The sequence below is a fragment of the Pungitius pungitius genome, chromosome 14, assembly GCF_949316345.1.
Source record: "Pungitius pungitius chromosome 14, fPunPun2.1, whole genome shotgun sequence".
Classification (NCBI taxonomy): domain Eukaryota; kingdom Metazoa; phylum Chordata; class Actinopteri; order Perciformes; family Gasterosteidae; genus Pungitius; species Pungitius pungitius.
In genome coordinates, this window is record NC_084913.1 from 8563990 (window position 1) to 8577004 (window position 13015).

General features: G+C 40.7%; 1 protein-coding gene across 5 annotated transcripts in view; it reads left to right on the plus strand.

Moving 5' to 3' along the window:
* Positions 1 to 13015, plus strand: part of LOC119227643 (brain-enriched guanylate kinase-associated protein) — a 23000-nt gene continuing 9985 nt past the window's right edge. The window contains exons 1-4 of one of the 5 annotated variants that reach the window (XM_037486622.2): positions 5 to 187; positions 7287 to 7517; positions 9051 to 9212; positions 10861 to 10927. In XM_037486622.2, the coding sequence (XP_037342519.1) occupies positions 7447 to 7517; positions 9051 to 9212; positions 10861 to 10927 (300 nt within the window). In that variant the 5' untranslated portion in view covers positions 5 to 187; positions 7287 to 7446. Of the gene's footprint in view, positions 239 to 7286; positions 7518 to 9050; positions 9213 to 10860; positions 10928 to 13015 lie in introns of all 5 variants that reach the window. The other 4 variants (XM_037486623.2, XM_037486624.2, XM_037486625.2 and 1 more) reach the window with 4 other exon arrangements.

Sequence of the window (13015 nt, forward strand, 5' to 3'; positions counted from 1 at the left end):
ATTCAATGCTCATCTCTCTCTCTCTCTCTCTCTCTCTCTCTCTCTGCCTCTCTGCCTACCACCCTGTCTCCAGTCAGAATTAGAGGAGCTTTTTTCTAAATGCATGCCGCTCTGAGGGGATGCACAGGAACATGAATATTGTGATCTCATCTGAAGAAAATGAAGCGAAAAGCATGCAGACGGTAAGGTGAGGAAGAGCAGAAGTGCATGCCCGGTTCTCTTAACAGCTGTAAGATAAGTACGTGCAGTTGATTTGTCATACTTGTAGAAAATACTGGTCGTGAGAAGTAGCTGTGCCATTCTGTCCATGTGTTGCATAGTCTGAGTGCTTTCACAGAAGGGCTGCGTTCACTGCTGGGAATTCAACAGTGCAGTATGTTTTTGAGAATCGGAGTACATGTTGTGCCGTGTGTTTGAGTAAACTGAAGCTTTTTGTCAAAGTAATCTCTGCAGCATTAGAACTGAGGCTACTAAAGACTGTTTGGTTGAAGTCAATCTGTGTTTGTTGTTGCTCAGTGGTTTCAGCTGTCATTTGTATTGTATTGCGTGAGAATAATGAGGCGGCAAACGTTTTCACAGCCCTCAATTAACTCTGATATTCATTTACCAGCCATGATGATACCAAAGAGAGGACATTATGCTTGAACAAGAGCATCATCAGAGAGAGTTGTTCTCATTAAACCATTTTTATAATCTGCATCTTAGCATAACTTGATCACAACATCCATAAGTCAATTGCTTACCGCTCCAGAAAGTGCGGAAACAGGGATTTGTGGAGATTATCTTGTTACATAAGTAAAGCAAACTGAGGGAAACTTCAGGTGTTTGAAATTAGTTCAGACTTATTGTGCAATAGGAAACGTTTGTGTGATCTGGTGCAAAAATAAAACTAAAAAGAAAATTGATAAATTAGCCCTCAGCATTTTTTAGTTTTTTTGCAGGACGATGTAATTAATGTACTACTTCAAAGACGGCATTGCGACAGTACTGTACATGGCATGAGAGGCAAGGCTACTTTACAAATACATTTTTAAGCATGACAGTTTTCACAACCAAACCCCGTACTGTATCAATATTGGGCAATCTATCAGCCAAATGGGATCTAAAATGGATCCCAAATTAGATTAAGCAAGTCTTTAAGGCTGTCCAAACAAATCATCAGCTCCACAAAACTCGTGCAGCAGCACATCCTGTTTCTCCTTAGTTTTCTGAAAGGATTCTTGTCATAGATAATAAGTCACAACGTATCACCAAATTGCTGGAGTTTTATGCCAACTCCATTAAACAGAACAAACCATATGAAGAACACAGAGAATAGGAAAATCCTATATGAAAAACATTGGCTTCAGAAAAGTAATTCATAATATATTTAATTGTACTCTTCTTGTTTAACTTTCTATTCCTTTCTTTAGATGATTGATGTTCTCCTAAGGAGGGGGTTTGTTGTTCTGTCATCATGTTACAGTCAGACAATAAAAATGTACTTTTAGCAACAATGCGCCTTTTAATAACTGCTTCCAGAACTGCTTCAAAACAAAATCTCTTCTTTTGAAGTGTCAAAGAATGTCGCTGCACTTCCAAAAGCCGAAGGGTACTGGAAGTTTCTTTGTTTACATTTAGGAGCACAGACTATAGCTGCTGAGTTTAGGATAAACCAGGAACAGAAGGGCGATTAAAAGATGTAAAACAGCCAGCACATTATAATGCATTGAGAAAAAAAAAGTTTGGGATTCACTTCACTTGCTGTGAGTTTTAATTAGGTCTCTACAAATGTTTCGAACAACCCTCATCAGATGTATCTACCCATGATCCTTTTTGCCTACTGGGTCTTTCTCAGACTTTAAGGAATATACCTAAAGAGGGATTTTTATTTGTTCATCCCTCTCGTATCTCCCCTTAGCTACATACATATCATCCAAATGCAGAAAAGCTCCCTCCAGGTTCGCACTGGGCAATTCACCACCTCCCCACTCTCTCATTCTTCTGTCTAATTATTTCTGAGACGACGAGATCAGAGATTTATGCCGGAGTAATTTGTGAAGGTGGACTACTGTAGCATCTGGAACCCCAGGGGTTGTCTTTGTGTTTGTGTGTGAGCATGCATCTGTATTCTCTGAGTCTTAGGACTCCTTCTCTCTTACACTTCCCACCTCACGACCTTCCTACTATTGGAGATACGCCTGTCTGTCCCAGAGCATTTATGTCAAAACCGACAGGCCCTGGTCAGTGGAGCAACGTAGCAAAGCCTCTGGGTTGCCCATACAGTAAACACAAAGTCTACGTATATCAAAAAAGATCTGTGTTTGTTTTTTTAATGTTATGTATAACACACAGAGGAAAGAGCTCTTTAATAGATGGGTTTAAGCCTCACTGTCTCCACACAGGCTATTTTAGCTCTGAATAATTATTCTTTCTTTGTTCTTGCAGCTCATTAATGCATTAGCTTTAATCCTGATCCCTCTTGTCCAGGGTCATGGTTCAGATCCTGCTCCTATTGCACCAACAATCATTTTTTTCCTCGGCTTCTGTTGTGTGAGTCGGGATGCATTTAAAACATGCCGTTTCACTAGACAGGAAGCTTTTCATCGAAAAACCACACAGTGCACTTTTATGAGCTACATGTGGAAAAAAATGTGCACCTATTGCAACCACTACACCTCAGTACTTGATTGGCCCCCTGGAGTGTTGTGCATGCAGTTCTATTGGTCCCCTGGCAGCCTCCTGCAGTGCATGGTGGAATTGTCCATACTGCGCTGTGATGATAAAAAAAAAAAGTCTTTAAGGAGGAAACAACGCAGGATTCAAAGACAACATCGTTGTTATACCAACGATCAATCAAATGATAACTTACACGCGAGAGGAGTTGCTTGTAGTAATAATAATGAAAAATAATAACTCACTGATAAGATCACTGGTTGACCTGCTGCTCCTCAGCTCTACAGAGATCTTTAGTGTCCTTCAGCTCACTGTCTTTTTGTCTGTTTGATCCGTCTCACCGCTGCCGTCGTCAGAACAACGCTCTAAAAACATGCTGTACACTTCCCCCCTCAAGGAGGCAAACAACATACAGGCAGTTACCAACTAGCATGTGAACATAGTGGAGTCATTAACAGCTGAGGGCATGCATATTCCTGTGAATGTAGACGAAAAATAGAGCCAAAAGTAGAGCCTCTATTGGACAAGGAGCAACACATGTTACTCTGTTCCTGCCAAATGTGTAGATAGGAAGTTGTTTTCCATGATGATAAGGGATACATATTTAGAATAATAGGTAACTTGAAACTATTTGACTCGATGAATCTAAAGTCTATTGTTGTGTCAATCTTAGACAATATTGAAGGAAGTAGAACTGACTAATTTAGTTTACTGCCACGTGAAGCTTTTCCATGGTAAAAGGAGCTTTAATGTCCCTTAGCCTAAAGACACTGTGATAAAAATGCTATTGAGTCAATGATTGGGGAGTGAATTAGAAAATACTAATCAGAGGATTCAATTTTGTTTTTACATGAAATAATAAGAAATATATATATATATATATATATATATATATATATATATATATATATATATATATATATATATATATATATATATATATTGTGCATTGAACCTCAATTTGTCAAACAGCCTATAGTTTTGTTCAAAACAGACACACACCACATTAAGACGTGGTAAATCTCCCCCTGCTGTGGACCCCTGATGGGATGAGATATGAGTTTATCTGGAATATTATGAATTATGCCAACGAATTGTCAAAATTGATTGAACGCTGTTTCCTCTGAAGCTTGTCACATGTACACACACACATACACACACACACAGACGCTGCTACTCAACACAAATACAACTTCACAGGGATGACTGACATGCTTTTAAAAGGGCCAAAGATACACAGGGAAGCTGGAGGGAGTCGCAGCGCAAACACTAGTTTATCATTTAATTTATCCCCAGGAGCATTTTGTTTTGGTAAACAGGATTATGGGCACAAAGCCCTACAGTGAATTCCAACTTAGTTGCTGTGTGGTTCTGTGTAACTCGGTCAGGTCTGATGCTTCTGTCTGTTTTTGCACATCAAGTACCTCCTTTACACCCTCATCACAACAGTTGCCGTTAATCAAAGCAAATGTTCAATTAACAACAAATCATTTGATAAAACTGCAAATGAAAACTGATGCCTGATGCATTTTTAGAAGTTGGAATACTTCGGTATTACTTTTAAAACAACTTGCAGCTACACACTGTATGTTAAGTCTCTTTTGGTAGAAACTACAGGAGAGATGAACTGCACAGGGATTGCTCCTCAGTTGCAGCTCCTGTCTTTGGGCAGCAAACCGTGTTGACGAGTCCTCTTCATTGCTCTGGTGACTTAATCCACAGAGCTGTTTTTTCTGGCTGCTGGTATGGGAGCATACACGAGAGACTGTTGTATTTCTGGAGTCTTGCATCACAAGAAGTACACAACTCAAGTAAAGCCTCAACTGTGGTAGATCATACAAAGGGAAAGAAAAAGTTAAATAATGTTGCTAATTATTACAACTTGGTTGGTTTCTTTTGACTTGGAGGATGTTTGAGTCCTTTTGATTTACTCAGCATTTCAGCAGATGCAAGTTGAGGAATAATTGAGGTTGTTAAAACTCCAATCTTATCCAAAAAACTATAAAAATATTTTGTTTAACTGGAGGGAACAGAACAAATGAACGGGATAACATTTTAATTTGTAACATCTTTGAAATGCCTGCGGTTTAACTATTTAACATAATATTGGGAGACACAGAAATGGGAGTGAAATTCCATTACATCACAATTTAAAGATGGACCCTGTTATAAAAAGGTTGGAAAACGGCTACCTCTATAAAGTGGATCCACAAAAAAACTGCCTTGAGCTGGAACGTGAGTTCTTACTGTTTACAGTTGTCATGGTGACCGTGTCTCTGTGAGCTGCTCACAACAGCAGAGTTCAGTGGGGGCGGCACAGAAGCCATTAAAGTTGCATGTCCTCACTTGGTCATTGTCAACGGTATAACTGGCAGGCAGCAGATACCTCGCTCTCCTCCTGCAGCTCAATTCTAGTAAATCAACCTGCAGGCACCATCATGGGCTCCACGTTGTAGATCCTAGATGGAGCCTTGCTGGTTGTGACCTTTAGCGGGTCCCACATTAGGTTTTTTTCTTTTTGTTGAATTGGAGTTACTTGACAGTGGGTCCATGAGAAAACGAAACTATACATGAAGAGTAGTAGGTGGAAACTGCCTGATGTAGGTTGCAGTCTGCAGCATTACAACAAACATTTTGTTGTTATCCTTGTATTGTGCGTTGTCTGATGTTCAACACAATGAGGCCATTTTTCAGATAAACATGGTTTACTTATGCTTACATCCACGCTAAAAAAGATACGAGGGGACACGGCATAGAGGACAGTGTGCTTGATTTACATATTTGTTGCTATTTTGAGTTTCTCTGACAGTGAAGAAGAAGCAGTACGCAAGGTTCTCTGAGGATTTAGATTTTTTTCTGTTCACGTTTATCTTAAACTTGAGATCTGCTGTTTATCCCCATGGAGGAGGTGTTAAAATACAGGGGAGGTGTGTGTTATTGGCTGTACATGTGAGAATTGGCTGCGAGCAACCTCTCTTCTTTCTCTTTCCCTCTGTGACTTGCAGATAACAAAACAGCTGCTGCCACCATATGAACAATGTTTCCACAAACTGCCATTGTTTCCTGAGCCCGTGTTGGAGGGAGATTAAAAAGAATAAGTAGCTGCGCCATTAGATATATCGGAATGCAACAAGAGATTTGTTCTACTTGTTGTTAAACTGCTACAGTGACTAGTAAGATATCCTGATGGTCTCCATTTATGCATTTATGCAAATATATGCCCTTTTGGAAAAACTTTGATCTAGTTATGATATATATATATATATATATATACTGTATATAGTGAGGGACTAATGAGGGAAAAGGCTGTGTTAGTCCTCAACCCCAAGATTTTTATATAGCAATGTTTAAAGTGAAAGTTAATATGTAAAAATAGAAAAAATAAAGAATACATTAGGGAGAAATGCTTATCAAACTGTCAGTTTACCACCACAATTTGCCAAAACTTGCCCAAATCCAAAAAGAGCCTCTCAGAGATATTATCTAGGACCTGCTTCCACGCAGAGGAAATACTACACCGTGGATGTGCTAGTTGCGAATGGACCTTTATTGTAACCTGACTAAACAAAATCGACTTATGAATCCCTCCTTGGAAGTAATGCACGATTAGGTCGCTGCACTAAATTAGTCAGCCAGATGTGCTAATGTTTGAAGCTTACATGGGAGCAGATAGGAACAGTATTCGATCCATTTCATCCATTTAATTTTTTTGGTATTTTTGCATTTGGAAAGGCTAAAAAGACACAGCATCCGAATCCCACATCCCTTACGAGTGCTCGCTACTGGCTGCATAAACATACAGAGAAATCTAGAGCTTTGCAGGCATAATGAGGAGAAGACTTGTTTTCTCTTAATAGATCTTACGTTTTCAGGTGCAATTATTTGACATTTGAGGATTTGTAACATCACATCAATTGCTAATGGGCATTGAAATCAACAAGACCCTTCAAATGCACCTGCATAAAGAAATAATTATCATTCTGGCATCAAATGCTTGCTAGCGGCGAGTTGATTATTTAAGTTCTTATAGTGCACGAGACCTGAGTTCACGGCAACATTCACACATTCATTACAACACAGATTTGTTGAGGAATAACCTCCCAGGTCCGCTGGTCAATAGCTCATTATTCCATAAGGTCCTGCAGTCAATTGTTTCCAACAAGGGAGAGAAGAAATATAAGGAACAAATGAGGCTATTTTAACATATCTTTCTTCAGTTAGTGTACTTTAGCAGTTTAACCGGTGCTAACAGTGGACGAGGTTTTCACTCTTAATTACTATGGTTGTTTTTATTTTATTCCATTTTACATATATGTATGTATACATGTGAAAACATACTTGGATGGATAGCAGAATGAAGAAAGGAAGAAGATCTGTGTGCATTTATCTTTCAAAGGGAAGAGCAGAAACGAGAGTTCGACGGGACGCGCAATAATTCAAAGAATTGCATGCTATTTAAGTTTGTTTACTGAACTTATCTAATTGAGCCCCCAGCTGGGCTTTGCCATACCTAACTGGCTCATTCTCTGAATGCACCCGGAAAATCTCTGTTTTTGTCTGGAGTCAACAGAACTAAATGTGCTGCTAAATCTGTGGGACTTCAAAGCTGTTTTTCTCTGCTCTCTTGGCAGGGTCATCACAGATAGCCAACTCCTATCTGCCTCCCCAGGCCACACTTAGAGCTTTCACTGTTGGTTTGTGGTTAGAGTTCAAACTTGGCGTCAACATCCAGCAGACCAGCAGCAGCAGAGGCGACAATACATACATGAGAGCCGAGCCACAGAGAAAATTATGAAAAAGATATACATTGGCAAAACTGCCCTCAAAACACAGAGAAACGGTTGCAAACATCAGAAACGAAGGTAAGATGAGTCAGTCGGGGGAGTGTTTTAAGCTCTAAACATCGTTCCCATTCATTCATTTTGACTAATGGAAATGTTTTTTCGTCAGGAGGTCTTGGCCATTAAAAGCCATTAAAAGCAAAATGCTGCATCGCTTCTTTCCCATCGCTCATCACCACATCTCAAGCATCTGGTTTATAATACTTCCGTGGCCCCTTTGACATGTGATTTTACAACATCACTTGCAGGTGTTAGACAGCGAAGCTGTTGTAGGGTCTTTGCATCTGTTGCAGCGTCCCGCTGAAGCTGCAAACCTCAGCTTGTTGGCTTTGTGTGTCTGTCAAATACTTCCAAAACAAACCGTTGGGGGTCGGTGTAGTCGGAGTGGCGCGGACAAAGCACAGGGGGCCATAGAAATGCGTTATGTCTATAGTCGGCGGCCCGGCGGGTCACAAAGAATTGGCAGGCGGGGTCGAAGCAGTCATCGGGAAGGCAGGAAGCCGGATGGCGCTGGAGAGCTTGGCAGAAAACACAGGAACGCACGAGCAAGAGAGTGGACCGAAATAGTGAGGGACTAATGAGGGAAAAGGCTGCAGGGGGAGATGGGCGTGAACACCAGTGGAGGGACGCGGGTGCTGATGGAAAGTGAAAGAAGGGAGTGGGGGCACTTGAAAACAAACGCTGGAATGGTATTTGTGACTAATGAGCATTTATTATTCCATCGGTAACCTGCATATTATTGCTGCGCTGCTTGTGTTCAGAGTTCTCAGCGCTTAATGAACACTTGATTTGTGGCGATCTTTAACCGGCCCAGGAATAAAGGTGGTCCTTTCCTGTAGTCCGGTCAGTTTTGAGGTTCAGTCTTTGCGGCTGCTGGTTGGCAGCGTTGAGCCATCCGACTTCTCCGTGGGCCAAGCATCCATCAGTCTGGCAAAATGCTAAACCACACACACCCCGCTCCCCGTCTCTCGTCCGTGTGTTTTCATCTCCCAAAGTCAAACGACAATGACAAAAATATTGCTCCCGATTGTTGTTGATTAGGGTGTTAATGTGTCCTCTCGCTCACTTTCTCGAATGCCCTCACTGTCTCTTTCATCCTCTTTTAATGCTCACTACCGCACAAAACTGGGGTCCATTCTACGCTTTTCTTATTCTATGAGCCACCCATGGTCTGTGTCTGGGGGAGAATAATCTTTTCCCCATTCTCTCAGAGGTTCAGTAGCGGGTTGTGCAGTAGATTTCAGCAGTACGCCTATGGGAGCTCCTTTTCCCAGCTTTGCTCCCTCCCTGTGAATGGGAAATGATTAGTGTTCCTTCTCCATCCATCTTCTCCTCCCCATTTCCTACCCCCCCACCCCCTGCCGGGGACCTCTCTTATTTCAGAATACACTCCAGCTCCGCTTCATCCCTCCCCCTCAAACACGTGTTCTCTTTACTTTTTAATTCTATGGATTTTCTTTCTGTCTGTGATTGTCGGCAGCAATGCAAGTGCTTCAGTTTTGTGACTGTGTCCTCCTGTTGTTTTCTCTCTCTCTCTCTCTGCTGCACGTTCAGCTCTCTCCACGACCACAAGGATGACCTCCGTAAGCGTCTGTCGTACACCACCCACAAACTAGATATGGTGGAGACAGAGTTCGATTCCACTCGGCAGTACCTCGAGACGGAGCTGCGCCGCGCACAGGAGGAACTGGAGAAATTTACAGAGAAACTCCGCAGGTGTGTGCAGCACACGTGCATGACTCAGCCGGGCGGCTTTGCCTCTTTATGTAATGCAGAACTGTTAATTCCCCGAGCGGAGAGACACCCATCCAAGTACTATGCGTTACGTCCCGGAGGAAATCAGGAGAAAGATGTTTGAGAGGCGGTTTGAACATTGCTGTAAAAATGTCGTTAAAGGCCATGACGGTTACACTCAGCTCATTAGCAACACAGTCCCAAGTACTTGAGTCTATATTAGAGAGCACACCTTTGACTTAATGCTGACATTGTGTGCAGGAAGCAGTATGAACCCTGGAGGGCACCTGGCTCTTGTGCAGGAGTCCAGAGCTTATAGACGTGAAACTTTGGCCTTTTTATTGACTGTAGGTTTTTTTAATCATTTCCCTAACTTTACTGTAATGTAGTTGCGATTCGCAGATAATATAAACAGGGTAAATAGGAAAAAAATGTTATGATTCTGATTTTTTGTCATCCAGGGTTTTGAAGAATTGTCCCATATTGCCGATCTTGCCAGCTAATATGGTTGCAACCTTTTGACTTCATTAAATAACCATAACTGTATCCTTGTGGTTTTTGAAGCCACAATGCTTTTCTTTCTCTGGAAAAGTAATTAGGAATATACATAGTCTAATAATGTTTTACCACGGCAGAGAAGACGTTGCTCCCCCTCTTGTGTTTGTTGTTATCTGAGATCCTCCTTGCTTTGCTGGCTTAGCCGGGGCCGCGGCGTATGCTTTTAGTGCATGTCCGTGCACGTGAGCGTGTCCCACTGTCTGTCTCGCAGACGGCTGCTCTCGCACACTGGTCGGGGCTGATAATGGAAGTGTAGCACCCGGCCCCCAGTTCCCCATCAGGTAAACACCGTTAGTTCTGTCAGCTCTTTTGCTGCGGTTTGCGCTGTCAGCTAAAACGGGGCTGAAGCTCTTTGACGACCGTTGAGAGGCAATCGAAATGCTTCCAATCTCGGGTCTCGCACCTTTAAACTCATCACTGAGGCTTGGAAAGCAGACTGTGTGGAGACCTGATCACAGCCCCTCTCGTCCTAACTTTGACCATCTGAACAACTGGCAGAGCTTGTTGAAGAGAGAGAGTGGTGGAAGACCTACTCAGGTGTTTTAGGCTCCCATTGAATGAATGACATCCTTAAGTTTCTGGCTTGGTTTGTTCTCCATAAGTAGAAATGTTTCTTCAAAGGGGACTTTTTCCTTTCCCTTTCACTCTGTGGCAACTCAAAGCTCTTACAGGTCTTTGTGTTATTATTTGCCTGTGCTTCTTGACTCCATCGCTCGGCACATCTTTTTGGCAAATGGGGCCATTTGAAAATGTGCTAACGGACTGAAAGGTGACAAAAACACCAGTAAACAAGCAGAGTAGAGGTCCTGGTCCATTAAGTTCACTAATGGACTGCAAGGTTACCAAAAAGCAATAGTGACAAAATAATAAATAGGAGAAGCAGAATTGAATAATAAACATGCAGTTTCCTAAGTTCCTCATTGATCTCTTTGATAATTTGCAAAACCACTCAATCACAACCCCAACAGATTATTACTGCTCATTTTACACTATGAAAGTAAAATGCATGTGTTATTTGGTTTGATGTGTTGTATTTCAACGAGGCCATAAGGATTCTTCTCTGTTCTTGTAGGATCCAGAGCAGCTATGCAGCTCTTCAGAGGATCAACCAAGATTTGGAAGACAAAATGCACAGAACAGTAAGTTTGGGATTTAAACCTCACATTGTCTCAGATTATCATATCAGTTTTAACCAAATATCTGTCTGATCTCAACCAGAATCATGCCGTGACACCAAAATATAACTTGATGACTTTAACATCCCGAAGCTTTTTATGCCTTCTCCTATATTGGGACTTTGTTCAACATAAATACAATTCATTCATTTCAATATTGTTTTATGATAATACTATTGCAAACTATTTGTACATTTTATGACAATTATTACGAACATCTTAGACTATAAAGTTTTCTTATTACATATTTAATCATCTTTACAATGGTCATAGCTTACTATACTATGAAAGTTTGGGACATTTATTGTTGTATATTTAAAGGAAATGTTGACATTATATTCCTGGGCAGATTAAACCATCAAATTTAATTTACTATTTTATGATTGAGCATGAGGGTCCATTTACAGAGCCGTTATTTGATTGAGAGGCTCAAAGGAGAAGTGGATAGCAAGCTTCAGATGCGCCAATATGAACAAGAATCAGAATGATCAGGATAAATAAGACAATTATTTTTAAAATTTCTCACAATGACAACGACTACTACAATTGATTTGAACTGTACAGCTGCAGAAGGTTCTCAAAGCAATTACATGATCAAGGATAGAGAGCGCAATCAATGTCCAAAGTAATTGGTCTTACCTGCAATGCACCCCGTCAGATAACCATTATAGCTAACTGCTGCACACCTCAGTAGCAGCAAATCAAGCAGGTTCCCTGTGTGTCCTCCTCCTACAGCCTCTGCCCTAGTATTTATTTGACAGTTATCAGAGCACAATATGAGACAGCTTAACAGTGAAATCCCATTTTAGGATTCACAATAAAATGATTAAAGTGGAGTCAGATCTCATCAGAAGTTTGATCCATAGGGCTTTTCTTCAGCCTAGACACTAATGTAGGAGAACTGTGAAGTAGTGAGCGAACTAGCATCAAGTTGCTTGAATATTGATGGCACGTTGACATAAAAAGGCATCAGCTGATTCTCAAAGTGTATTTTATTTTTTTAATTTACATTTCAAAATATGTATTGTATTCCCCATGATGGTGACAATTAGATTAGAAGATGTATGCCGCTCATATTTTTATATAAATGTATTTCATCTAGTCTGAAAGGGAAAATATATTTGAGATATATATATATATACTTTTTTTCAGAAGGCAGCAATGATAATGCATGTACCAAAAAACACATCTCCTGTATATTCACATATTTCTCTATACGCATGCACATTCTATTGGGAAACTGGCCCTTTAAAGGGGAGCATAAGCTAGTGTGAATAGCTATATTTCAATTGGAAGGAGATAATGTAGATTTTTGCTGCCTACTAATGCATGGGGTTGGATCAGTGAGGCGTCACATCTGTAATGAATCAATCAAGACATGAAACATAGTACTGTATATTCAAAGCATCAGTCTTGGAGTATTTGCAGTCATAATTATTTGATGATGCTCCAATGTGATCCGTAATGCTTTGTCATACCATGAATTCACTGAAAGCCTCAAATGGATCATTCCTCTCAAGTACACACAGATCATCACATTCTAGTCACGTGAATTTTATTTTGGCATTCAAAAGGATTGTCTGTCTAACAGAGACTTTGTGTATCAAATGGTCTTCGGGGGAAGAGACAGTTTGGTTAGGCAGAGCTCACTGGGATTGTCATTTCTTTTGATGTCATGTCATGTCGTGGCATTTCAAGGGGGAAATATGTTCCTTTGTAGAAGACAGTCTGGGAAGGAAGGCAGTGACAAAAGCAGCTAAAATCAAATCAGACGTGTCATTAAAAGGTCCAAACTGACAAGGTCAACGTAGGAACAGTGAATTATTTCATAAAGAACAGTATTAGTTTTCTCTCTAGAGAAACAGTGCTGAAGAGGAAGCAGTTTTTAAGGACAAAATGAGACCAAATAATGTTGATGAAATACGACTGGCAATGTCAGCGACTGGTTAATTAAGAATTTTTTCATTATCATTTTTCATTATCTTATTTTCTACATGATTGTTTTAGAAAATGTTGGACTTTGTTGTTTGCGGAGCTGTCCGTGGTGCTAGG